Source organism: Sesamum indicum, linkage group LG1 (genome assembly GCF_026168435.1).
Source record: "Sesamum indicum cultivar Baizhima isolate 11 linkage group LG1, ASM2616843v1, whole genome shotgun sequence".
Taxonomy (NCBI): domain Eukaryota; kingdom Viridiplantae; phylum Streptophyta; class Magnoliopsida; order Lamiales; family Pedaliaceae; genus Sesamum; species Sesamum indicum.
This window is the reverse complement of record NC_142657.1, coordinates 23,459,447-23,483,083: the sequence shown is the minus strand read 5'-3', so window position 1 is coordinate 23,483,083 and position 23,637 is coordinate 23,459,447. Positions and strand designations below refer to the sequence as shown.

General features: G+C 39.0%; 6 protein-coding genes and 1 non-coding gene across 12 annotated transcripts; 5 read left to right on the top strand and 2 right to left on the bottom strand.

The window, feature by feature from the left end:
* Positions 1–2,522: 2,522 nt before the first annotated feature.
* On the bottom strand, positions 2,523–7,491 carry LOC105173753 (uncharacterized). 5 transcript variants are annotated; one of them, XM_088884246.1, is made up of 5 exons: positions 7,035–7,491; positions 6,253–6,355; positions 4,729–4,831; positions 4,162–4,376; positions 2,523–4,089 (listed from the first exon to the last, which is right to left on the bottom strand). In XM_088884246.1, the coding sequence occupies exons 1-5, from the start codon at positions 7,383–7,385 to the stop codon at positions 2,837–2,839; spliced, it is 2,025 nt and encodes a 674-aa protein (XP_088740372.1). In that variant the 5' UTR covers positions 7,386–7,491; the 3' UTR covers positions 2,523–2,836. The 5 variants fall into 5 exon arrangements, with proteins under 5 accessions (XP_088740372.1, XP_088739960.1, XP_088740179.1 ...); XM_088883834.1 differs by having other exon boundaries at positions 2,523–4,376; XM_088884053.1 differs by having other exon boundaries at positions 2,523–4,373.
* Positions 7,492–7,535: 44 nt separating this feature from the next.
* TRNAQ-CUG (transfer RNA glutamine (anticodon CUG)) lies at positions 7,536–7,607 on the bottom strand. The gene has a single exon. It is a non-coding gene; the product is annotated as a tRNA-Gln (tRNA).
* A 263-nt stretch (positions 7,608–7,870) lies between these two features.
* CYP703A2 (cytochrome P450, family 703, subfamily A, polypeptide 2) lies at positions 7,871–9,578 on the top strand. Its single transcript, XM_011095623.3, has 2 exons — positions 7,871–8,812; positions 8,899–9,578. Exons 1-2 carry the CDS (start codon positions 7,871–7,873, stop codon positions 9,535–9,537), a joined length of 1,581 nt encoding a protein of 526 aa, XP_011093925.2. The 3' UTR covers positions 9,538–9,578.
* Positions 9,579–9,636: 58 nt separating this feature from the next.
* On the top strand, positions 9,637–11,581 carry CNX3 (cofactor of nitrate reductase and xanthine dehydrogenase 3). Of its 2 annotated transcripts, XM_011095609.3 has the most exons (3): positions 9,637–9,775; positions 9,968–10,097; positions 10,482–11,581. In XM_011095609.3, the coding sequence occupies exons 2-3, from the start codon at positions 9,981–9,983 to the stop codon at positions 11,076–11,078; spliced, it is 714 nt and encodes a 237-aa protein (XP_011093911.2). In that variant the 5' UTR covers positions 9,637–9,775; positions 9,968–9,980; the 3' UTR covers positions 11,079–11,581. The 2 variants fall into 2 exon arrangements, with proteins under 2 accessions (XP_011093911.2, XP_088734127.1); XM_088878001.1 differs by lacking the exon at positions 9,637–9,775 and having other exon boundaries at positions 9,782–10,097.
* Positions 11,582–13,333: 1,752 nt separating this feature from the next.
* On the top strand, positions 13,334–15,043 carry LOC105173723 (Eukaryotic aspartyl protease family protein). The gene has a single exon (XM_011095590.3). It carries the CDS (start codon positions 13,432–13,434, stop codon positions 14,866–14,868), a length of 1,437 nt encoding a protein of 478 aa, XP_011093892.2. The 5' UTR covers positions 13,334–13,431; the 3' UTR covers positions 14,869–15,043.
* Positions 15,044–15,828: 785 nt separating this feature from the next.
* LOC105173714 (ENTH/VHS protein) lies at positions 15,829–18,939 on the top strand. Its single transcript, XM_011095578.3, has 2 exons — positions 15,829–16,335; positions 16,959–18,939. The coding sequence occupies exons 1-2, from the start codon at positions 16,153–16,155 to the stop codon at positions 18,741–18,743; spliced, it is 1,968 nt and encodes a 655-aa protein (XP_011093880.2). The 5' UTR covers positions 15,829–16,152; the 3' UTR covers positions 18,744–18,939.
* Positions 18,940–20,578: 1,639 nt separating this feature from the next.
* On the top strand, positions 20,579–23,480 carry LOC105173705 (E3 ubiquitin-protein ligase SINAT5). The gene is made up of 3 exons (XM_011095566.3): positions 20,579–21,026; positions 22,240–22,626; positions 22,895–23,480. Exons 1-3 carry the CDS (start codon positions 20,805–20,807, stop codon positions 23,255–23,257), a joined length of 972 nt encoding a protein of 323 aa, XP_011093868.1. The 5' UTR covers positions 20,579–20,804; the 3' UTR covers positions 23,258–23,480.
* The last annotated feature ends 157 nt before the right edge of the window (positions 23,481–23,637 follow it).

The following is a 23,637-nucleotide window of genomic DNA, read 5'->3' as shown; positions in this document are numbered from 1 at the left end:
GTAGTGCCGTCATTCACTCTATTACTATTACTACCTAATCATCACTTTCACTCTTTACTCTTTTTCTTCTCTTTCTTTTATAGGTAGAATTTTTAAAATATAGAAATATGAATCATGCCTTTTTATTATTATTTTACCTCACATCATTCAAATTATTCCCTAAATCCTCATCATTTTCTAACCTAAAGTTTTTTAATTATAAAAATAATATTAGGTCACTGTCATACTAATTTTGATAGTGATTTATGAAGTGGGACATTATTTGAATTTCAAGAAACATTAGTACATGAAATGGAAGAAGCCTCCCATTTAATTAAATTGCATTTTTTTTTGTGTATTAAATGTATTTCTAATTTATATACTACTCATTTAATTAATTGCATGATTTTCATTTTCAAATTAGTTGTTTTTAGTAACCATATTTGCAGAGATAAGTAAGGTAATATATATATATATATATGCTAATACAATAATTATAATCATAGTTGTCAATATATATTTTGTCTACTTCTCAAAATCTCCTATCCAGAGCTTATCGTAATTAATAATACTGTAATGGTAGTAACTTGCAAGCATCCAACACATATCATCATAACTTCAACTATACATTCTTTTTTTAAAAATATATATATATATAATTCGTGTGAATTGTATATGTATAGTAAATTATAGAACATAATATTAATTTGGAATTTTAAAAAAAATGATAATATTAAGATCATGACTCTAAAAATAATTTTTCAAAAAAAAAAAAAACTGTGGATTCAATCAATTCATTAACTCATATTACAATAAATTGATATTACAAAACTCACATTAAAAATAAATATCGATTATAATAAACTCACAATATTTTTCAAACAAATATCTTGCTTTTGTGTCTGACCCACAATTCAGAAAAAGCAAAAGCAAAGGAGATAATTACACTCAATTCCCTTTCCGTCATATTTATTATAATTCTACGTAAATCTTCTATTCCTTATACTTTGGAATATTATATTTAATACTTCTTAGATTTGCTTTTGTATAATAAATAGATCCCCCAAATAGTTCAAATTCATTGAATTTGTTGATATCAACAAAAAATTTGAATAAAAATAGATATTTATACTCGATAAACTTATTATTGACTTATTGCAGGTCAAATATTGTTTTTCTGGCAAACTACCTTTATAACTGAGAAGATATACCACCTCACATGTATTAACATTTCAAAATGTATAGGGTAATTTGATTATAAAAAATTTTATTTTACCTGCAATAAATCAGTAATAGATCAATTGGGGGTACACATAAATTTTTATTCATTTTTTTTTTGTTAATATTAACAAGTTCAGTGAATTTTGATCAATGAAGGGACTGATTTGTTAGGCGAAAACAAATATCAAAATAGTAAATATAAATTTTCAAATAAAAAAAATTTATATATAATTATACTAAATCTCAAAGGAGAAATAAAAAGTTACAGTGCGTGTTTGATAAACAAATATATTTTGGCAAAATGATTAGAAATTTAGGATCACAGAACATAAACATGCATACAGGTAGAAGGCTATACATCATATCATGTGCATCATCCACTTCTCACTTCCATTCTATGTAACACGCTCACCACAACAATCCATTTTTTGACTTGTAATTAATTTATTCAAAAATTGTTACACGGCATGCGGTAGATATTCTTTCTTGGGGATGAAAGGGCAGAAGAGCAGAAGCAGATGATGATATGGTGCCAAAATTCTCTCTCACACAAAACACACACTACTGATTGAGATATATGTGTGTGTGTGTGTGTCTGCAAATATATAAAATTTTATTTATTTATTTATATAGATAGATTGAGATGGAGGTATGTAATAATTGTAGTTTGAGGATAAAGAAAGGAGTTTGGGTGGGTGTGGGAGGGAGAGAGCTGATTGGTTGGCAAATGGACATGACAAAAACATTTATAGTGATTAATTAATTATTAATGGATAACGTAGAGATATTGACTTCTTGCAGCTGCAGGGCCACCCTAAATTCAAATTTTTAATGGTAAGAAGATAGATAGGTATCATTGTACCAGTACCAGTAGCAGTACCACCCAAAGCTACAAGATTAATAACCACTCCACTACTCCAGTTTCAATAATTGATTGTACCATGTTGATAAATAATTTAGGACAAAGAATTAAGGTCGATCGAGTTTTTACAACACTACTCACTATTTGATAAGTTTCAAGAATACCAAGTTATCAGTATAAATGGGACCACACCACAGCAAATAAACATCAGTGCTACTATACTATAGTCTATAGGGTAGAACAAGATAATATATATATATATATTGTAATTAAGCTTTAAGCCCAAAGGTCAACAATAGCATAACATTACTTTATATAGCTTTATTCTTGCCTCCCAATACGCTCATCTGCAATATGACACATGCAAATGCAATAAAAGCTAGTATGTTTCTCTTTATCAGTATTAATAAGCGACAGTATGAATGATCAGATTATTCCAAGGCATGAGCAGAACATGTCCTACGTTAATCCACATTCACAATAGTTCATCAGAAAACGATCTAATAACTATCAAACAGATTTATGTGTGTAGAAAGTTTGTAGTGAAAACTGGAGAGTGACACCAATGCAACTGCAGTTTCTCCTACAGTATGTATACAGATAGACTTGACACTGGTAAAATTCCTCTTAACAAGGACCAGCAATGAGGTAAAAAGAGAGAGGTAACTCGTATTACTTGCTGCAGGGGATTGGCTGAGAAGGCATCTGATTGGCTTTAGTATTAAAAGGCTATCCCCGACTTCAAATAGAGTGCACTGTTTCTCCACTTTGAATTTACTTTGTGTTTGCTATGTCAGCGACTTTGTTGTCTGTATTTGGAGACAAAACTCCGTTCTCTTTCTCATTGCTCTTGTCCCCGGCTTCAAACTTTCTATCAGGACAATTCTTGAAAATGTGCCCTTCCTTGCCACAGCTATAGCAAACTCTCTTGTTTTCCTTTCTTCTCATTCCGAGTCTGTAGTCAAGTTTCTGCTCTATTATAAGACCCTTCTTATAGTTGGTTTCCATCTTGAAGCAGTTACGAGTGTCTTCTTCAACTTGAAGACGATGCATTAACATATTAAATGGTATAAACTCTTCATGCATCAATCTAACACGAAATTCCTTCCAAGAAGGTGGGAGCTTGGAGACAATGGTGCTTACATGAAAGTTTTCGTCTATCCAAGTTCCAGAAGCCATAATGGAATTGGCAATCCTGTGCAGTTCTTGAACCTGCTCAATAATTGATACCCCATCAACCATCTGAAAATGAATATACTTGTTAATTTGTGACCTTGTTGTTCCGAGATCTTCGTCATAGACTAATTTCAGTTCTTCCCAGAGCTCTCTAGCAGAGCAACTTTTTTGTGAGTACAGTTGAAAAAGATTGTCGCACAGAGAGTTCAAAATGTTGTGGCGGCATATGTAGTCATCATCGATCCACCTTTGAACAGCAGCTTTTTCTTTAACCTTCTCATCCAAACTAGTTTCTTGGTCCAAAGATATGCTGGGGCATGGCTTCGCAAGCACGTATCCAATGTCCAACAGATCCAGAAAAAATTCCATTTGATGCCTCCATAAATTGTAATTTCTTCCATCAAGACGGGTGGTCTGTATAGGATTCACTCGTTCAAAATGAACTGCATTAACTGTATGATGCGAATGTCCTTGATTAGGAAATGCAGGCAACGAAGTGGACACATCAGCTTCCTGTTTTCTCTCAGCAGCAATCAATCGATCAGGATGAACTGCACTAACTGTGTCATACAATTGTCCTTCAGTAGGTATTATGGGCGTCATAGTAGAAATATGAGCTCCAGCTTGTTTTCTCTCAGCAGGAACCAATTGTTCAGGACAAACTGCACTAACTCTATCATGTGAGCGTCCTTCAGTAGGAAATGCTCGCACTGAAGTGGAAACATCAGCTTCTGTTTGATTTCTCTCAGCAGGAATCTGTTCCTGAGAAGTGGAAATAGCAATTGATCCTGAAGTATCTGCTCCTTGTTTTCTCTCGGCAAGAATATGCTCTTGTAAGCTGGGAGCAGTCACTGACCAAGATGTATCAGCCTCAGTTTGTTTCTCGACAGGAGAGTGAACAATGGTTGTCAAATTAGAAACACCTGCCTGCGTTTGGCTTTTCACAGCAGCAGAATCTGCCACTGCAACTGCCATTTCTGCTTCACTAACAAAGCTTGAGTTACAAATGCCTGCCTCTGTTTGGCTTTTATCTGCTGCAGATTCTGTCAGTAAATTTGTCATGTCTGATTCATTTTGCTTTGCAACAGCTTCAAGTGTACAGTTCAGATTATTCAATGAATGGGCAGCATCTTTCCTTCTTTCATACCGGGGAAAAAAAAGGAAATTTCAAATCAATCTCAAACCATAACTTGCTGAATGAATCATTATTGAAAAGAAAATGGAAAAAAAAAAAATTGCTATGGCTTGTATTTTGCTCCATAATAGTGTGTGTAACTTCTCCTTCTAGATGACGTTTCTCGACTAAGCATGAAGGCTACCTAACACTTGGACAAAGTAGTTACTAGTTAGCAATGAAAGAAATAGGAAAGCATGTAGAAAAGATGATCTTTAGTTCAACCTTTTTGGGTTGTATAGAAGACCTAAGGCACATGTGCATACTTTTTCCAAGAAACAGGTTAATCTTGTCAGGTTCAAAAAACAAGGCTCACCTCAGCCGTGATTCCAGTTTTACAATTGCTTCCTGGATAGAAGGAAAGCTAGTCTTGAAGGATGACCATTGTGTAGGTGACAAGCTCACTCCCGAATTCACACCTAAGTCCAAAGCATATATGTACTGCATCAATGTAAACCTCACGATAAAAGGGACCAGAATGCAGAAGGAAAATACCCAAAATGGAATCAACTTATTGATGCCAAATAATCAAACACAAGCTAATTACGCAGGAGAATTGAATGTTCAAATAGCAAGTACAGGTCTTGCAGCAAATGTGAATAAAGATTAGGTATAATCACATTTACACCGCCAATGTATGGTCTATTTACACGCACCCTTGTCTTTTGCATAAGTACATAAACCACCTCTAGCCAAAATGCAGGGGTAGTTTGTGTAATGATGTCAATGTTTCGGGGGGAGGGGGTGTATGTCTAATTTTTCAAATAGCAGGGGTGGTTATGTAAATGATGTTGATGTTTCTTGTGGGTGTATGTGTAATTTTTCAAAAGGCATGGGTAGTTTGTGTAAATAAACAATAGGTCACAGGGGGTAGATGTAATTATCCTTAAAGATTAATAATTGAGCAATGTGTATTAATACTTCAACTAAATGCTCTTCCTACATCATGAGCTTGGTTCACCAGCCACCCATACAAGAATTAAGGTTGTTGGATTAGCTGCAGGTAAATTCTACAAACTCTAATATGCTTGTAAGGAGACAACTTCAGGTGTATATAGCTTGAAAATCTGACAAACAAGCACTCAAAAACCTTTACCCATATTTACCTATGTTAGGATAGTATAAAGGTAAATTTATCCAAAAAAAGAAAAGGGGTAAAGGACAGATACTCTCTAGGATTTTTAGTGAATCTTGACCATAAACTAGGTGAGAGTGAGACTCATGCTACAATGAAAAGTCTCACTGAGTCTCGAGGAACTGAAGAAGAGCCTTAACTGGCAGGTCAGACGTAAATTTGGCGGGAGCTCGAGTCAACAAAAAAGGGAAAGAATTTGCCAAATGGGGAACGCACAGGCAACTGAGACAAGATTCTAGTTGGGAGATACGCAATATATGACGTTGGGCTATTAATATCTACCGAAGCAAGTAAAATAAATAATGATTTAGGTATTTACGAAATAGCAAATAACATGCCTTATCCAGAAAGATAGAACCCCACAGAACAAAAGCATATGCGTTCTATCCAAAGTAAGCTCACTTCCATGTGCACAAAAGAGAGTATCCTTAAACTAATTAGTAGAATTTCCCATATTAGTTATATGTTAGATGATAGGGTAGGTGGGTTAATTTGAATCATGAGCCGAATAGCAAAAAAGAAGAGGCAGAAGGTATATCAACAATCCACTGGAAAAAAAAAAAAGTAAATATCACATATATCTAAGATCAGCTCAATTGGGGGAAAAAGAAAGCAAGATTACTTTGTGAATAGTTCTATTGTACTTCAATTCAGGCAACAGATGGTAGCAAGCATGGTGAAAAGAGGGCTAATAAAGATTATCACCTTTTCTAGGAAGCATGTTTCCATCTTTCACGTAGAAATCTCGGATTGAGACCATGGTTGTCCCATTTAAGTCATGAATTGTCACCATCCTCTTGTCTGTTAACTACACAGTGAAACAGAAGAATCTCACATCAGCTGAAGCATGAAAATCGGCATGTTAAACAGAAAGATAACAAATAAGAAGCAGCGAGGTGTCCGGTTTCTCTATATCTGCTCTTCAGCAGTAAGCTCTTAAACACGCAAGCAAACAATGAGGCACATTAGTCGGATCTCTAAGACCACATTATCCTTGAATCCTGTGTTCTAAGCACCCCATATTTTCACTTTGTGCCCAAGTTATAATAATCATTTATCAAGCCTGATGTGGGAATTATCATTATTTTTGGTTCAGATTCCTAGAAACATAAACATCTGCATTGGCAAATCTTTTACTCAGAGAGTCTTTCTTGTTTCATTCTTACTATACTAATACCTAAGCCAGCAGTGGAGAGTGATAAAAATTTCACTACTACAAATGACATCAGAAATAAATAGACTAGTCACTAGTGGCAACAGAAGTTAATGTAGGACACAACTATTACAAGGATTCAAGAGTATAAAGTCTAAAATTGTTAACCAACATGCATTCGTTAAATTCCATAAAATAGCTATTTGCAATTTTCTTTTTAAGAAGAAAGTCTAACACCGGCACCACACAAAAATAACCTCAAGTTTAGCACTCACTTTTAAGTTGAATATGAGCACAACTGAGTAGAAGATAAACTCAATAAAATTCAACTCACCTTACAAATAACTTTACCATTGTAGTGCCCTTGCAATCCGACCCCAACACCTCTCAGTTGCTGCTGCTTTTCACGGCGCTCTGCTCTTTCATCATCATTATTACTGCCAATATTACTATGTAACGACGTCGTGCCGAGGATAGAGCCAGCTGTGGAGAGCAGGAAGGAGTCGACGAGCTGTCGGACGAGGCGACGATGTCTCAAGCCGGATAGGCCGAAGCCAAGGCGCTCCGCCGCGGCGGCCCGGACGTCGAACTCGGTGGTCGTCTCCAAGTCGGATGTTTTGAGGATTTGTAAAACCGTATCCTCGATTTTACGCCGTTTTGATGCGTTTAAGCATTCTTCTTCCATCAATCACTCTCCCTCTGTGAACTGGAAAAATGGAGAACGTGATACTATTGATTGGGGTTTTGAAGAACAAAGAAGTTAGAAAAAACCCGGGCCCGGGGTTGGGGGGGGGGGGGGGCGGTTTGGAGAAGAAAAAGGGAAAATGAACAAAAGAGGTTCCACCGAGATTTGAACTCGGGTTACTGGATTCAGAGTCCAATGTCCTGACCACTAGACCATGGAACCATTGTTGAAAGATGACCTGGAGTTTAGTATATAACAATGCATGATAGGAATCATGCAAATGATGTTTCTTTCCAACTAGAAATGTAAGAGACAAAATTGGAGCTTTGGAATGCCAAGATGGTGGGATAGCTACCCCTTCTTGTCATCAGCTTAACATCAACCTAACCCACCGTGCCATCTATATAAAATTCGATTGTTTCATATTTCATTGAACAAAGTCATTGGATGCCTTTGTCCCAAATCTAACAGCTTTCTCATGTCCAATGACCTCTACTTGGCATTTCTTCATATTAGACTATGCATTTTCATTTTTATGCATCTTTCTTTCTTCTTTTATCATAGTCAAGATAATTGGATCATGCTACTCGTTCAAGAATTCCGAAGAAGGGGCTCTTATGCTCCCCCCAGGCCCTCCTAAATGGCCCATTTTTGGCAACCTTCTCCAATTGGGCCAACTTCCTCATAGGGATTTTGCAGCCCTTTGTGAAAAATATGGGCCACTAGTGTACATCCAATTGGGCAACATTGATGCCATCACAACCAACGATCCAGATATTATACGTGAAATCCTCCGGCAGCAGGATGATGTTTTCGCCTCCCGGCCACGGACCCTGGCGGCCGAGCACCTGGCTTATGGGTGTGGTGATGTGGCGTTGGCTCCTCTGGGGCCAAAATGGAAGCGATTGCGAAGGATTTGCATGGAGCATTTGTTAACTACAAAGAGGCTGGAGTCTTTCGGGAGGCATCGGGCGGATGAAGCCCAACACTTGGTGAAAGATGTATGGAGTGTGGCGGAAAGAGGAGAGGCGGTGAACTTGAGGGAAGTGCTGGGTGCATTTTCAATGAACAATGTTACTAGGATGTTGTTGGGGAAGCAATACTTTGGGGCTGAATCTTCAGGCCCACACGAAGCCATGGAGTTCATGCACATAACCCATGAGCTGTTTTGGCTATTGGGCCTGATTTATTTGGGAGATTATCTGCCCATCTGGAGGTGGATCGACCCATATGGATGTGAGAAGAGAATGAGACAAGTAGAGAAAAGGGTGGATGATTTCCATGCAAAGATAATTGAGGAACACAGACAAAGAATACAAGTAATCAAAGATGAGGGTGAGATGGATTTTGTTGATGTTCTGTTGTCTTTGCCAGGTGAAGATGGAAAGGAGCACATGGATGATGTTGAGATCAAAGCACTTATTCAGGTTTTGAACTAATGACATAAAATATTATTATATTTGCTTGCTGCATTATCATTAACTATTTGTTGTTGTCGGGATGTACTTACTAGGATATGATAGCTGCAGCCACCGACACTTCTGCAGTTACCAACGAATGGGCAATGGCAGAAGTCATCAAACATCCACAAGTCCTTAAAACAATCCAACAAGAATTGGATTCCATAGTGGGTCCGGATCGAATGGTCCAAGAATCAGATTTAGCGCACCTCAACTACCTACGCTGCGTTGTACGTGAAACCTTCCGCATGCACCCGGCTGGACCGTTTCTCATTCCACACCAATCTACCCGCTCCACCACAATCAACGGTTATTACATCCCTAAAAACACACGCGTCTTCATCAACACCCACGGCTTGGGTCGGAACACCAAGATTTGGGATAATGTGGAAGAGTTCAAGCCGGAGAGACACTTGCCTCATGATGGGAGCCGAGTGGAGATAAGCCACGGAGCCGATTTCAAAATACTGCCATTCAGCGCCGGTAAAAGGAAGTGTCCTGGCGCGCCGCTTGGGGTGACGCTGGTGCTCATGGCTCTGGCTCGGCTTTTCCACTGCTTTGACTGGAGCCCACCTGAGGGGTTAAGGCCCGAAGATATTGATACAACTGAGGTTTATGGAATGACGATGCCTAAGGCCCAACCCTTAATTGCCATTCCTAGGCCCAGACTACCAGCCCATTTGTATAATTAGCGGCCCATTTGTGGAGAGGCTAATGCTATTATGACTGTTTAATTCAAAGGATTAATCATATAACTATTAACTCTTGAATAAAAGTACATGACTAATAGAGGGACATTTTGGAAATTAATTTCTAGTACGGATCCCACCCTACAAATCTAACACAGCACTAACCTTGGCAAATGTAGCGGCGTCGTTTTGGTCCCATTTTACAGTTACTTTTAACTCGTTAGCAAATCAGAGCAATAAGGTGAGTTTGATGTCACCTCACCGCCATCATTCCTTCCTTTTGTACTACTGCGACAAAAAGACAGCGTCTTGCTGATTCGTCGCAGATTGTTGGGCTGGACAATTTACTTCCTTTTCCAAGTGTTTGTGAATATGCCTCAAAGGGAGAATTTACTGGATTACTGACCGCAGCTTTTACCACCGAATTTTTCAGTTCTCAATTGCGAATGCAAGTGATGTTTGTTCGTCGAGTTGCAGCCAAACTTAAGCCTCTGCCAGGAAGTAGGGTGTATAGCAATGGTAGCAGCCATGATCTTTCTAAAGCTATCGCAGAGCTAAATCAGGTGGCATATTGCGTTCCTTGGTTGAGATTAAGGCTTTATTGCCGTTTTTGTACAGTTTGATAATGAGGAAACAGGGTTTGTCTTGATTGTTGCATTTATCTAATGTGTCTTTCTTGTGCTACTATGTTCATGAACACCTAGCTTTAGATACAGTTGCAAACAGTAGAAGGAGAACAACATCACTAGGAAACAGCAAAATGACGAGAATTTTCATAAAAAATGGATATATAGAGGGTTCAAAGAAGAACAAAGGTTTAAACCCGAGGCTTCAACCTTTCGAAGCTTCATTATTAATTCTAATTAGCGGTACCGTTTTGTATGAATTGCATTATGTAGTGTGTTATGTTTAATCTAAGTTCGTTTATATGCTAATTTTGGCCACAGGAAATGGAATCTGTGTTCGGCGAACCTCCTGCATCTAGTCATGCTGGTTCTTTAGAGAGCCAGTCTATGGCTCAAGAGTCACACCTTGTAACCAATGATGTACCACAACAAAAATCGTTTTCTTGCTTGACGCATATTGGTAGTAAAGGTGAAGCACAAATGGTTGATATCTCCTCCAAAGAGACTACCAAGAGAGTGGCTGTTGCAAGTTGCAAAGTTATGTTAGGGCGGAAGGTTTTTGATTTGGTTTCGGCCAACCAAATGGAAAAAGGAGATGTTCTTGGTGTGGCCAAAATTGCTGGAGTTTGTGGTGCGAAGCAAACTAGCAACCTTATCCCACTATGCCACAACATCAGTTTGTCGCATGTCCATCTTGATTTGACATTGAACCCTCATGATCTTAGCGTTGAAATAGAAGGTCAAGCTGCCTCATCTGGGAAAACTGGGGTGGAGATGGAAGCCCTGACAGCAGTTACGATTGCCGGTCTTACAGTGTATGATATGTGCAAGGCTGCTTCAAAGGATATTGTCCTTACAGATGTAAGGCTTGAACACAAAAGTGGAGGTAAAAGTGGTGACTGGTCCAGGAAAAAATGATTCAGTTCTAGAAATGCTTGATGAATCCACGTTCTGTCAAGAAGGTTACTACTTGTGTGTCACTCGTATTGGAGTCTCTAATTCTCATTGAAATAATATGAAACTCTGCTACTATTGGACACGTGATTTACCTTTTGAGTATTCAATAGTATAAGTGAAATGTTGGTTTACACTATCTAAATCAATTCAGATTTGAGTTTTCTTTTGCTTTTAAAACCTAATGTACGCCTGCCCTTTTGTTGGCATGAGAGGCACTGACTTTCTATTCTAGTGTTTGGAGTCCTTAGTTTAACATCAATTTAAGCAGCATCTTTGGGGACTTTCCTCCCTTTAGCTTTTGAGTTAAACCTACCTTTCTTTCACCCACTGATAGTAATCAATATCATGTGCTCTATGAAATGTAGACCAGATACAATCTGGAAAAGGTGGTGACTTTCTGTTGGTCGATAGAGTCATCTGCCTTCCCATAAAGCTAACTTGTTATTTCAGTATACTTCCTGATCTTTTATGGTCTGTTCTTTTCTGGAAACACTTCCATAATGATGGCACAAGAGCCAAATTATCAGATGCATTTACCTTATTTAGGGAGTTCTTGACGTAATTGCCTGGGGAGAAAAGGCAAGTTGGTTCTACTTAATGAGAACAGAATAGCAAGAGAAAATTGAAAAGTGGCAACAAGATCAAATGCTTCTCATGCTCAATGAGCTACTTTTTTTTTTCTGGTTAGAGATCATATTCACCTGCTGCTCCACAAAGTTAATACTATAAGCTGTTAAACTAGATGAGTATGGCAATCAAACTTAGCACAAAAATGGATTTGTTCCAGAAAACATTTTAACTTTCTTTTGTTGTTCTAATGGCATTAGAATATGTGACTTCCCTCTGCTAACCTCCGGAAATGTGGTACAGTTTGCTGTTTATTACAACTGTAGGGGACCTTAACTTGATCATTGTGATGGATGATTGGTAGTTTGGTGCCTGTCTGAGTGATTACAAAATTTCTCGTCTTCCCTAATTCTTCATCAATAAGGAGGTTGACTGCTAAAAGACACCTTATAATGAAGTTTGCCTTTCTCTTACATGCTAGAGACATTTCTTTCTTTCCAGCTTGATATTTTGCAAGGAAGCTTATGGGCTAAGGTGAGTGAGAATCCAATCTTTCTTTTGTGATGGAAATTTCTTTTGTCTACAAATGAATTATGTTTCCACTTTTCCTTTGCTCTACCTTCCCTTTTGTCCTCTGCTAGGCCCACATGTTTTGGCAAAACAAAAGACTTTTTATTATGCCCTCTTACAATAGATGTCAGCTTATAAAGTGTAAACCTCACCTTACCTTCTATTACATTACATTGAACCTAGACCTTACATAATTTACTTGGTCGTCTGCATATGCCAAACTGCCTTCACAAAAATGTTAAACAAAAGTGAGATTACTCATCAAGAATTTAACTATTATCTCCCTCGTGGGCATCTGATATTTAAATTTGATCATTTGTGAAAATTATGCGAGGGCGTAGCCTAATGAGATTTAGTCTGTGTAATTTTTGTGTTGGACGAGTAAATATATAGAGTCAACGCGCACAAATTTTGGAATGGTTTTAAGTGCAATACTCATTGTATGTATTATATAGAAATTGGGGGATCTGATGGGATCATGGATTGAGGCATTTATAAAAATGTGTGCGTAGGGAACTTGTTTTGGGGCCACCCAAGCACCTAGGAGATACAATTCAATAGTTGAAAACATAACGAAAAAGGGACAAGTTTAAGTGCTCCGTCTCCTCATCCCTCACACTAATTACATAGTACATCAATAAGTGCTTTCCAGGGAAATTCCACAACCCTTTTGTACCAAATCAATTAAATTGTTGTGGGCCCTGTTGCAGCTTAGGCCTGAGATTAGATGTAGTAGCAGTGTTAAAATACAAGATTAAGCCTTAATTTTTCTTTGAGTTGGAAAAGGAAAATATAGGCCTGAGATTAGATGTAGTAGCAGTGTTAAAATACAAGATTAAGCCTTAATTTTTCTTTGAGTTGGAAAAGGAAAATATATGTCTGAGTTGGAGGGCATTTAGGTAAAACTGAAAATCGATCTGTTAAAATTTTTGTTTACAGACTAGGCTGCTTTGATGATGATGCTACATCATTTTCGCGCACTGAAAATACAAATTAATAAATACTTCCAAACGAAATCCAGTGGGGTGGCCTTTAAACGCTACATCAATAGTGACTCACGCTTTCGGACACGCCCACATACTGTCCGTGTTCCAGTCCCCCACTATTTATACTTCCAAGTTCCAACCCCAACAGTTGTCTCTCTCTTCCTCCCATCTCCGCTAACCTTCCTAAAATAATGGACGGAAGACGGAAAACCTTTTCCTTCTGTCTCTGTCTCTTACTCTTCGTTTTCCTTTCCTCTTCCCTCTCAAATTCCGCTCCTCTTCAATATCAGACTCTCGTCCTCACCCCCCTCCCCACACCTCAAACCCTCTCATGGCCCTCCCAACAGGAATCTGAACTTGGACCCCTATCTGAAAACACTTTCTCGCTTAACTTGCACCATGTAGACTCTCTTTCTCCTGCTTTCAACTCAACTCCTGAATCCCTCTTCAAACTCCGTCTGCATCGTGACGGCGTCAGGGTGAAAGCGCTGTCCACCCTCGCCGCTGCCACTCAAACCAATGTGTCTGCCAGGGCCCGAGGTGCTCCTGGTTTCAGCAGCTCGGTGACTTCTGGACTCGCCCAAGGGAGTGGGGAGTACTTCACCCGCCTGGGCGTAGGCACACCAGCTAAGTATGTGTACATGGTGCTCGACACAGGAAGTGATGTCGTGTGGGTCCAATGCTCCCCCTGCCGGAGATGCTACACCCAGTCCGATCCGGTTTTCGACCCGAGGAAATCGACATCCTTCCTGGGAGTCTCCTGTGGTTCTCCCCTCTGCCGCCGGCTGGATTCTCCCGGTTGCAACAACAGGAAGAAATGCCTTTACCAAGTTTCCTATGGAGATGGCTCGTTCACCGTCGGAGAATTTTCAACGGAAACGCTGACTTTCCGGGGGACGAGAGTGAAGAATATTGCCCTCGGCTGTGGTCATGATAATGAGGGTTTGTTCGTCGGCGCCGCTGGTTTACTAGGCCTGGGCCGGGGGAAATTGTCTTTTCCGACTCAAGCCGGACGCCGCTTCGGGAGAAAGTTCTCCTACTGTCTGGTGGACCGATCCGCTTCCTCTAAACCGTCGTCCATTCTGTTCGGCGAAGCGGCGGTGTCCCGGAGAGCCGTTTTTACCCCGCTGTTAACGAATCCTAAGCTCGACACGTTTTACTACGTGGGCTTAAACGGTATTTCAGTCGGTGGTGTCCGGGTGCCCGGCATTACTGCGTCGCTTTTCAAGCTTGACGCTGCTGGTAACGGAGGGGTGATTGTTGATTCGGGCACCTCCGTCACCCGGCTGACTCGACCCGCATACGTTGCGCTGAGGAACGCTTTTCGGGTGGGGGCATCAAACTTGAAGCCAGCTCCTGATTTCTCACTGTTCGACACGTGTTTCGATCTGTCTGGGAAGACGGAGGTGAAGGTGCCGACGGTGGTGCTGCATTTCGCAGGGGCTGACGTGTCGTTGCCGGCGTCGAATTACTTGATTCCGGTGGATAGTGATGGGAAATTTTGCTTCGCATTTGCGGGTACGATGAGCGGGTTGTCTATAATTGGGAACATTCAGCAGCAGGGTTTCCGGGTTGTATTCGATTTGGCGAGCAACCGGGTGGGGTTCGCTCCAAGAGGTTGCGCCTAGACAAATTAAGGATTATGCTTTACTGTTTTTGCTTAATTGCTACTCATATTATTTTCATTGCCCCAAAATCAAGTAGGAGGAATTATTATTATTATTATTATTGTTGTTGTTATTATTATGAAGAAAATGAAAAGAAGGGGTAGTCACGCAATTCACGTTGCTGCCTGTTGAATTATGTGATATCCTATTAATTAATTAATTAATTAATTAACTAATGTTGTAAAGAAGTGAAAGTTTGAAAGAAAAACTGCAGATTTTAGTGAAAGGAGATTTGCATTGATTAATATATAGTACCCCACATTCTTGCTTCTAGTATCAAATATCAATAATTCTGATCTGATGGTTACTATACTATCATAGGCATGAGTTAGATCCAATCCAAAAAATACCCACAGACATTAAAGTATTTTTTATCATTTAAATAAAAGAAAAGATATAATGATATTATGGTTTGGAGTAAATATGGAGTACAGAGAAGATAAAAATTGTGTGTGGATAGGATGGTGATAGTAATTAGGAGCGTAGATAGAGTGAGAGAAGTGGGGGGGCGGTGATTGAGCACATGGGAATGCCGCCTAAGCGTAAGATTATTTTGGTCTATAATTGATGTTATATTATGGTAGGTAGTTTCATAATTCATGTGTATCCATGTGGCAGTGCCCAATTTCATGTGCACCCATCCATTCCAGTTTCCACACACATACTCCACGCATGTCCCCTTAATATCTATCAATTCATCATTATTCTTCGTTATTATTTTAACCAATAAAACATGTGAAGTTACAGCTTTAATATGTTCCATGTCAAAACAACCCAAGAAAACTCTCCTATTTATTAGCTGTCTAAAACACATTCCTACCTAAGCCCCCATCAATCTATCCCTACATAAATATACTACTAACCACTTAACCCCCCCGCACCGTTACATGTTTTCTTCTTTTTTTTTTTTTAAAATTAATATATGGAATCTTTGCATAAAATAAATAAATAATTTTCTCGATTATTATTGTGCTACTCTTTTTACACTTGAGCCCGATCTACTTAATTGGATAGAAGATATTGGGCTCCTATTGACAATGATAATGATAGCCCAAACTCCAACACCAGGAAGGTCATGGATTGTGCGTCTGCGTGTCTTACACCAACACCACCACTACGAAAGCAACCCATGACATTATCCTCAACCAACAAACAATCCATTGACTTTTACCCAACCAAAGACGGACGGTGTAGCCGCCCGGAAAAAGGCAAACATAAATCACACACTCTTCCTCTAACCGCATCATGGAGGCAGAAACGACCAATTCGGTGGTGCTCCCTTTAATAGAGAAAGCCACCAACTCTACGGCCCCCGACCTTGATCCCCGCCTCCTCAAGGCTATTAAATCCACCGTTCGTCACTCCGACTCCGACCTCCGCTTAGCCGCCCAAACCCTAATCTCCCTCATGAAGCGTGACCATTCTCAGGTATCCCTTCACTCCCTTCACTTTCTCTCTGCCTTTCTGCTTTCTTACCAGCATAAATACTTTCCCATTCTTCCTTTCCCTCGTCATTTTAATTTAGGTATTAGGATCATTTGTTGGAGATATGTTCCTGTTTTGGATTGAGTTTTCCGGCGTTTCGCATCCCAGCTTTAATCACTTTTTCCCACTTTATACACTAAAGCTAGGACCATATGTTAACTTGGCTATTGCAATTTACTGGTTATTCTGTCAGAATCCAATTCACTACAACCTGTTGTTCTAGAATACTCAAAAGCCTTGTTAAGTCCATCCTAAGGAATTAACCGGATGTGATGATTTTAGTGCTAACTGTTGATACACGAATGCTTATACTAGTAAATTCGTGCTTGGCAACATCAAGGCTTTCTTCATGTGAGACTGATGATGCTCGTGTTATCTGTAGGAATTGAATTACTGTGCCCCATTTTCTGTCTTAAAAGAAAGGTTTCCTTGTTGCTTTTGTATGGCCTTTTCTTCTCTTTGAGTTGTGCTAACATTCTTCTAAATGTTTCTCGTCTCCAAACTTTTTATCTTTGATTATAGGCTTTTGATGAAAATGCTATATTCGGTACTGTTTTCCTTTTTAGGTACGCTATCTTGCACTTCTCATCATAGATGAACTTTTCATGCGCTCAAAGCTTTTCAGAAATCTTGTTGTTGAGAACTTGGATCAATTACTTAGCTTAAGTGTTGGGTTTAGAAGAAATCATCCGCTCCCTGCTCCTGCTTCTGTTGCATCTGTTCTGCGTTCAAAGGCAATTGAGTTTTTGGAGAAGTGGAATGAATCATTTGGAATTCATTATCGACAGCTGAGATTAGGTTATGACTATCTCAAGAACATCCTCCGTTTCCAATTCCCTAACCTGCAAGCCAATGCAGCTCGCATTCGACAAGAGAGAAGGGAAAGGGAGATGAGAACAAAAGAGATCTTACTGAAAAAGTTTGAATCTTTCAGAACAAATTTTTCATCAATAAAAGAAGAATTACAGTCCAACATAGATGAAATTGACGAGTGTTTAGAAATTCTTAGAAAAAAGGATGAGGACATGCCGTTGGCTTCTACAGATGAAGAAGACATGGATGAGTTTCGTAACTCAGAACTACGGCAGATCCGTCTTGATTCCTTGAGAGAAGGGGAAAAGGTTCAAGAGAGCAGTGAGAACAAAGTTGTTTTCGATGCTTTAAGGGAGTTTTACAAGGTTTTAGTCACTAAGCATCTGCCTGCAGTGCAGGAATGGATTTCTGTTCTTATAAGGGTGGAAGTGGCAGATATAAGGTTCAGGGACTCTGCATTGAAAGACCTCATAGACATAAGAAATCTTATTCAATCAACAAAAAGAAAATGTGAAGAATCAGGTTGTGATCTTCCTAAAATTGCAAATGCAGAAGAAGAAGAAGATATTTGGGAAGATGGGACTGTAGAAGCATTTGAAAAGGGAAAATCTGGTCCAAGCTGTTCAAAAAGCAATAATGGACCCGCTGCATCAACTTCCAATAACACGGGGGGTGCAGGTTGCAGTAATAATTCATCAAATGGAGATGAGAGAAGGAATTCTCAGAATAATGGAAGTAAATCAAACCCCTTGAGAAGTAAGCTTTTAACTGAAGCTCCAATGCTTAACTGGGGTTCTTTTCTGGATAACTGGGGATCAAATAGGGATGTTTTGGCTAACCAGAGGGGATTGGATCTCGAAGGTCACTGGGGTAGGGTTGACTATGATGCAGTTATACCAGCAGACAAAATTGCAGAACTAAATGTGCGGGCATCTGTTTATGAAGAAGAGCCTGTTGAAATCCAACCATGCCGAGCTCCTTTGAGGAAAGGTGGACTTTGTCAAAGAAGAGACTTGAAAACTTGTCCATTCCATGGACTCATCATCCCACGGGATGATGAAGGGAAACCAATTAATGAGAGCTCCGTAACAGAAGAGACAGCTGCAGGAAAACAACCAGTAGAATCGACTCCAGATGTGGACAACGATTTAGTAGATCAGCTACTAAAACAAGCTGTGAAGAATGTTCGGGAAAGAGACAGAGAAGAAGTGAAGAAGAGAGAATCAGACAAACAGGCATTGAAGAGAGCAAAGCTGGCAAAAGTCCGGGAGCATAATGAAGCTGTTCTGCGAGATGCAGCAATTGCTTCAACTTCAAGATCCTCCCATATTGGGGAAGATATAGAAATGGGTAATGGGTTAAGATCTTCTGCTAAAAGCAAGAAACAAACACTTGCATCAATGCTGAAAAAGAAAGAAACTTCCAAAGACAGATTAGCTCAGAGACTGTTGAACTCTCGTGCAAGAGATGCTACAATCAGACAGTTGACGGTGGCAGAGGAGGCAAGCTACAGGGAAGCATTTCCAAATCAGTGGTAGACAAACTCATCTAGTCCTTTAGGTTTCCTTCTCTTACACACTGGAACTACCAAAGCAACTGTTCTTCGTTCCTAGGTTCGCATTAAATTTTGTAGTCCTGTGTTTTATATTTTGTTTTTGGATATATAAATATGTAGACATGTTGAATCTGTAACTAATCTTGCACTGGAAGAAGTAGGAATTTGCATTACTGTTACAGTGATTCTACCGCTCAAGAAAATTGAATACAGGGGCCCTTCAAGGATACAGCTTGTCATTCTTTCTGGTTGGAGTAAATATTAAACAACATGCCTGAGTGGAAACAAATCCACATTTTGATTTCTATAAATAAATTGGAGGGCAGAAGGAATCCTGGATATGGTCAAGCCACCGAGGTGTCCAATCATTGAAGACAATCAAACTCCAACAACTAATCTGCTCTGTCTATGTCTTGAAGATAGAATTGTATTTGCACGTCTTTTCCTCTACGCTCTCAACATTACAAGTCGCAGGTAGTGTGTTTTGAGATGAGGTTAGGAATTAAGCAGGAGTAGTTAGTTCCTCCCATAGCTTAAAGGGCGGAAAGAATGATGGAAATGTTGAGGATGGGAAAGTCGATGGGTTGAGATGAGAGAGAATACTCTATTGGGGATTTTACTTTAGTAGTAGCTTTTAACGTAAGTCATGCTTTTACGCCACTAAATATAATCCCAATCCAACTCTTTCAACAATCATTTCTAATCATTATTACACCACAAATCCAACCGACTTTTTTCCTCCACATCACAAATGATAATACCCATTAATCACACTCTTAACTTATTAATATTGAAAAGAGTCCCATGAACTCAGATTTACAAAAATAGCATACCCAAAAATAAAGCAGTCCATTTGAAATGGTACCTATTTTCCATATCCATTGGACAATAGGGTGTGGGTTGTGGGGATTAAGTGCAACCAATACCTGCCTGCTACCAATTCAGAGTTTATTAAAGAAGGGTTAGTTAACAAAATGAAGGGTGTATTTATGAGCCCTCACCCCCAAAACAAAAAGCAATGAAGATACATACTTATCCATCATCCCTTTTACCTCTTATCTCACCTCTTTCTTCCCTACCCCCAACATCCATCCCCATCCTATCAATAATCTTCAAAATACCAATTACATTAAGAAATATGTAGTCCACATATCAACACACCTGTTAATTCTGATTATAAGGGAACTCTTGGTTTCCGCTTGCTTCATTAATCACACCAAATTTGCTATTAGAACAAAAGGTTGATCATATGGCATTAGTATATGTTAATCCAACAATACACACTCCATATGACTACAAAATTACATCAACCATATTGAATTTTTCTTGATTTAATATTTTTTTAATCAAATATAGTAAAAAGATAAAGACATATATATGAAGTAATAATTAAGAAATGCCTTACATTTTTATTTCTCCATTTAGAAAACAATATTAAATATAATACTCTGTAGGAGGGTCGAGTTGATATTATTAGTTTCAACAATAAAAGATGGATGGATGGCCATATATTTAATATATACATTAAATAAATAGAAATAATTTTTTCCTAATAGAGGGAATTGCATTTATTCTTCAACACAGAAATGAAATTAAATAGAAACAACCACCATAACCATATTCTCTTTGACGGCCAGGAAAGGAAATATAAAAGAGAGAAAGTAAAGAACAGGTCCCTATTCTAACCACCCCTACCCCTACCCCTACCCCTACTTCAGGGATTCTCACTCTTCCCTATTATTAATTAATTAAAAAATAAAATAAAATATAAAGTTTTTACCCAAACAAAAAAAAAAAAAAAAAAAAAGAAAAGCTCCATTAAGAAAAGCACCTCCTCCATTTGAGAACCCTCCTTCCTCCTTTTTCCCCTGTTCTGTTCGCCTCTCACATTTATAAGAATCTCCAAATATTCATCCCAATTCATTGAGGGGGAGCCAGCCCATCTAGGAAAATTCCTCATACAATCACCCTCAACCTCCAGAAATGAACATTGTTTGATCTGGAATTCCACAGCACAGCGGAAAAAAGAGAAGATTTTTCAAGAATGGAATCTAGCATTGAATGCGTGACATCCACTGATGGATTGGATGAAGAGGAGATCTCTCGCTCAAATCCCTTTTCTCAGTTTTCATCTTCAAAGCCATCTCACAACAATAATATTAACAATACTAATCTCAAAGGCGTGCTCATTAATCCAGCCACAAGTGTTCACGAGCTTCTAGAATGCCCTGTTTGTACCAATTCTATGTACCCTCCCATCCACCAGGTTTGTTCCTTTCTTTCCTTTCAAATTTCTTTTTTAACCTTTTAGTTCATTGGCAATTGCTGGTTTTCTTCAAGATTCAATAGTATGATGTTATGTTGATTTTCAAAGACTCCATCTTGATGGATTGTTTGTTTGCAAGGTTGAATTTTTTTTCTGGTTGGTTGATCAGAACTGTATTTGTGTTTTTCTGTGGGAGCTATTGGTTGATTCTTTAGGTTGAAATTGGTGGTATTGCTGCATTTCGTCCTAGAAATTAACTGAAACGGACCTCCATTTTTATCCCTTGGTTGAAGTAACTTGGATTTGGATTCTTTTGTGGTATCTGTATGCACTGATTTTGTAGGGTTGACCCAATTATTCTTTCCTGTCTTTCCCGTTGTTCTTTGATTTTCGCTAAATTCCTAAATATAGGAAATAAATCTTTCATATATTTTGGTTGTTAACTCACTGATTCTAAGTTGGCATTTGAATGAGCCTTGTTTCCACCTGGAATTTGTTTGGAAATATGAAAGGAAAATATTTTAGTCAAGGAGAATATTTTGGGAACCTGGGCTTATATGTGTCTCTGAGCCCTGTTTCCATTTTAGGGTTTTTGTAAAAAGCTATTAATTAGAGTCAAGGAAGAGCATAATCGATCAAATGTGAATTTGTAGCAGTAAGAAGTTTGTAAGGCAGCAACCTTTGACACTTGAGGTAACACAGATAAACTACTACAGGAGAATTCGATATTCCGGTTGTTTGGAGTTGAATGTTGTGGTTTAAATTTTATGGTGCCTCTGGAACAAGGGAACCAGATTCAAAGCTTTTGTGCAACAGTGTTAGAAATTCTTAATGGTCTGAACTCTGATGAGATGGTACAAAGAATTGGTCCTCATCATCCTTGTGCATTTTGGTAAAAGCTGTGGCTATACCTAAAATCTTGTTTGTCAATCATTTCGTGTGGGAAGTGATACAATGTGAAGTTTGCAAATTCCCTAATTCCTCAATTCATCTTTCTTTGACGGGCAACATTTCAAAATTGTCCTTGCTGTGCTAGAACACTGAGGCAGATCTTAGTCGAATTACAGACTGAGAGCTGAACCCTCTAAACATATTTATATACAGAAACTTGATAATGGCCTGAAAGTGAACTTCTTGTGTTGTTATATGCATATTTAGTACTATCCAGATTACATGTAGGGAGTTGTTCTAACATCAGATTGATCAAATGCAGTGCCACAATGGTCATACACTCTGTTCCACATGTAAAGCAAGGGTTCACAACCGGTGTCCGACTTGTAGACAGGAGCTTGGTGATATAAGATGCTTGGCGCTAGAAAAGGTGGCCGAATCACTTGAACTTCCCTGCAAGTATTGTTCACTTGGATGCCCCGAGATCTTCCCTTATTATAGTAAGTTGAAACATGAGGCTGCTTGCAATTTTAGGCCTTACAACTGCCCTTATGCTGGATCAGAGTGCTCTATTGTTGGCGACATCCCATACCTAGTTGCTCACTTGAGAGATGATCACAAAGTCGACATGCACTCTGGATGCACATTTAATCATCGCTATGTTAAATCAAATCCTCGAGATGTAGAGAATGCCACGTGGATGCTAACTGTAAGTATTTTTCCCTTTAATGTCTATCTACCAAAATTAGTCCTGTTTACTGAAATAAATCTTTAGAGCTACCAAACTTAAGAAGCATACACCATTCTCCTGCAACCTAAATAAATTACTTCTCGATAAAGTTGTACCTGAAAAATTCTGGTGAATTTGTCTATTAGCAACATCTATCTGGAATTTCTACGCCGAGACTATATCGTGCTAAAATAAAATCCTTGCAATATATAGTGCTGAAGGGTGTTAGCTATTTCCTCACGTACAGGTCTTCCATTGTTTCGGTCAGTACTTTTGCCTGCATTTCGAAGCTTTCCAACTTGGCATGGCTCCCGTTTATATGGCTTTTCTTCGTTTCATGGGAGACGAGATGGATGCTCGGAACTACAGCTACAGTTTGGAGGTTGGTGGAAACGGTCGAAAACTCATATGGGAGGGCACCCCTCGAAGCATTAGAGACAGTCACAGAAAGGTCCGAGACAGCCATGATGGCCTCATTATACAGCGAAACATGGCACTGTTTTTCTCTGGGGGAGACAGGAAAGAGCTGAAGCTTCGTGTAACGGGGAGAATATGGAAGGAACAACAGAACCAAGAGGGCGGAGCATGCATTCCCAATTTCTGTAGCTAAATGCTGCTCGGTTTATTTTTGGGGCTTTTTATCTTTTGAAGTGCTGTAACTCTTATCCGAATGTTATGAGTAACAATATGTCGGTCATTCTTCAAGTGTAAGTGTTTAGCTGCTGGGGCTTTCAGGCAATTTATAAGCTTCCCCTTTGTACCGCTCAACTTGTAAGAACAATGCCACCATATGTATCCCACAGAGCTGATTAATAAGTGTAAAGTTTTGTGCAGTCCTAAGGTTCGTTGGTCCGTTTTTGTATTTGGTCGAACCAAACAATCACAAGTTCACCTGTTAGTTTTTATATTTAATAATCACAACTACAGTAAAAAAAATTAAATGACTTGAGTCCTCTTCTTGATGTTAAGAGCCCTTGATGCTTTTTATTG

Bases quoted from the DNA above. Each gene is read 5' to 3' on its own strand.
- LOC105173753 (XM_088883834.1), bottom strand. From the start codon at position 7,385: ATGGAAGAAGAATGCTTAAACGCATCAAAACGGCGTAAAATCGAGGAT. The intron at 4,832-6,252 runs GTGATAATCTTT...CTTTGGACTTAG, and splicing joins AAACATGCTTCCTAGAAAAG to GTGTGAATTCGGGAGTGAGC. The intron at 4,377-4,728 runs GTGAGCCTTGTT...CCGGTATGAAAG, and splicing joins AAACTGGAATCACGGCTGAG to AAGGAAAGATGCTGCCCATT.
- CYP703A2 (XM_011095623.3), top strand. From the start codon at position 7,871: ATGACCTCTACTTGGCATTTCTTCATATTAGACTATGCATTTTCATTT. The intron at 8,813-8,898 runs GTTTTGAACTAA...TGTACTTACTAG, and splicing joins AGATCAAAGCACTTATTCAG to GATATGATAGCTGCAGCCAC.
- CNX3 (XM_011095609.3), top strand. From the start codon at position 9,981: ATGCAAGTGATGTTTGTTCGTCGAGTTGCAGCCAAACTTAAGCCTCTG. The intron at 10,098-10,481 runs GTGGCATATTGC...TTTTGGCCACAG, and splicing joins CTATCGCAGAGCTAAATCAG to GAAATGGAATCTGTGTTCGG.
- LOC105173723 (XM_011095590.3), top strand. From the start codon at position 13,432: ATGGACGGAAGACGGAAAACCTTTTCCTTCTGTCTCTGTCTCTTACTC.
- LOC105173714 (XM_011095578.3), top strand. From the start codon at position 16,153: ATGGAGGCAGAAACGACCAATTCGGTGGTGCTCCCTTTAATAGAGAAA. The intron at 16,336-16,958 runs GTATCCCTTCAC...TTTCCTTTTTAG, and splicing joins TGAAGCGTGACCATTCTCAG to GTACGCTATCTTGCACTTCT.
- LOC105173705 (XM_011095566.3), top strand. From the start codon at position 20,805: ATGGAATCTAGCATTGAATGCGTGACATCCACTGATGGATTGGATGAA. The intron at 21,027-22,239 runs GTTTGTTCCTTT...GATCAAATGCAG, and splicing joins TGTACCCTCCCATCCACCAG to TGCCACAATGGTCATACACT. The intron at 22,627-22,894 runs GTAAGTATTTTT...CCTCACGTACAG, and splicing joins ATGCCACGTGGATGCTAACT to GTCTTCCATTGTTTCGGTCA.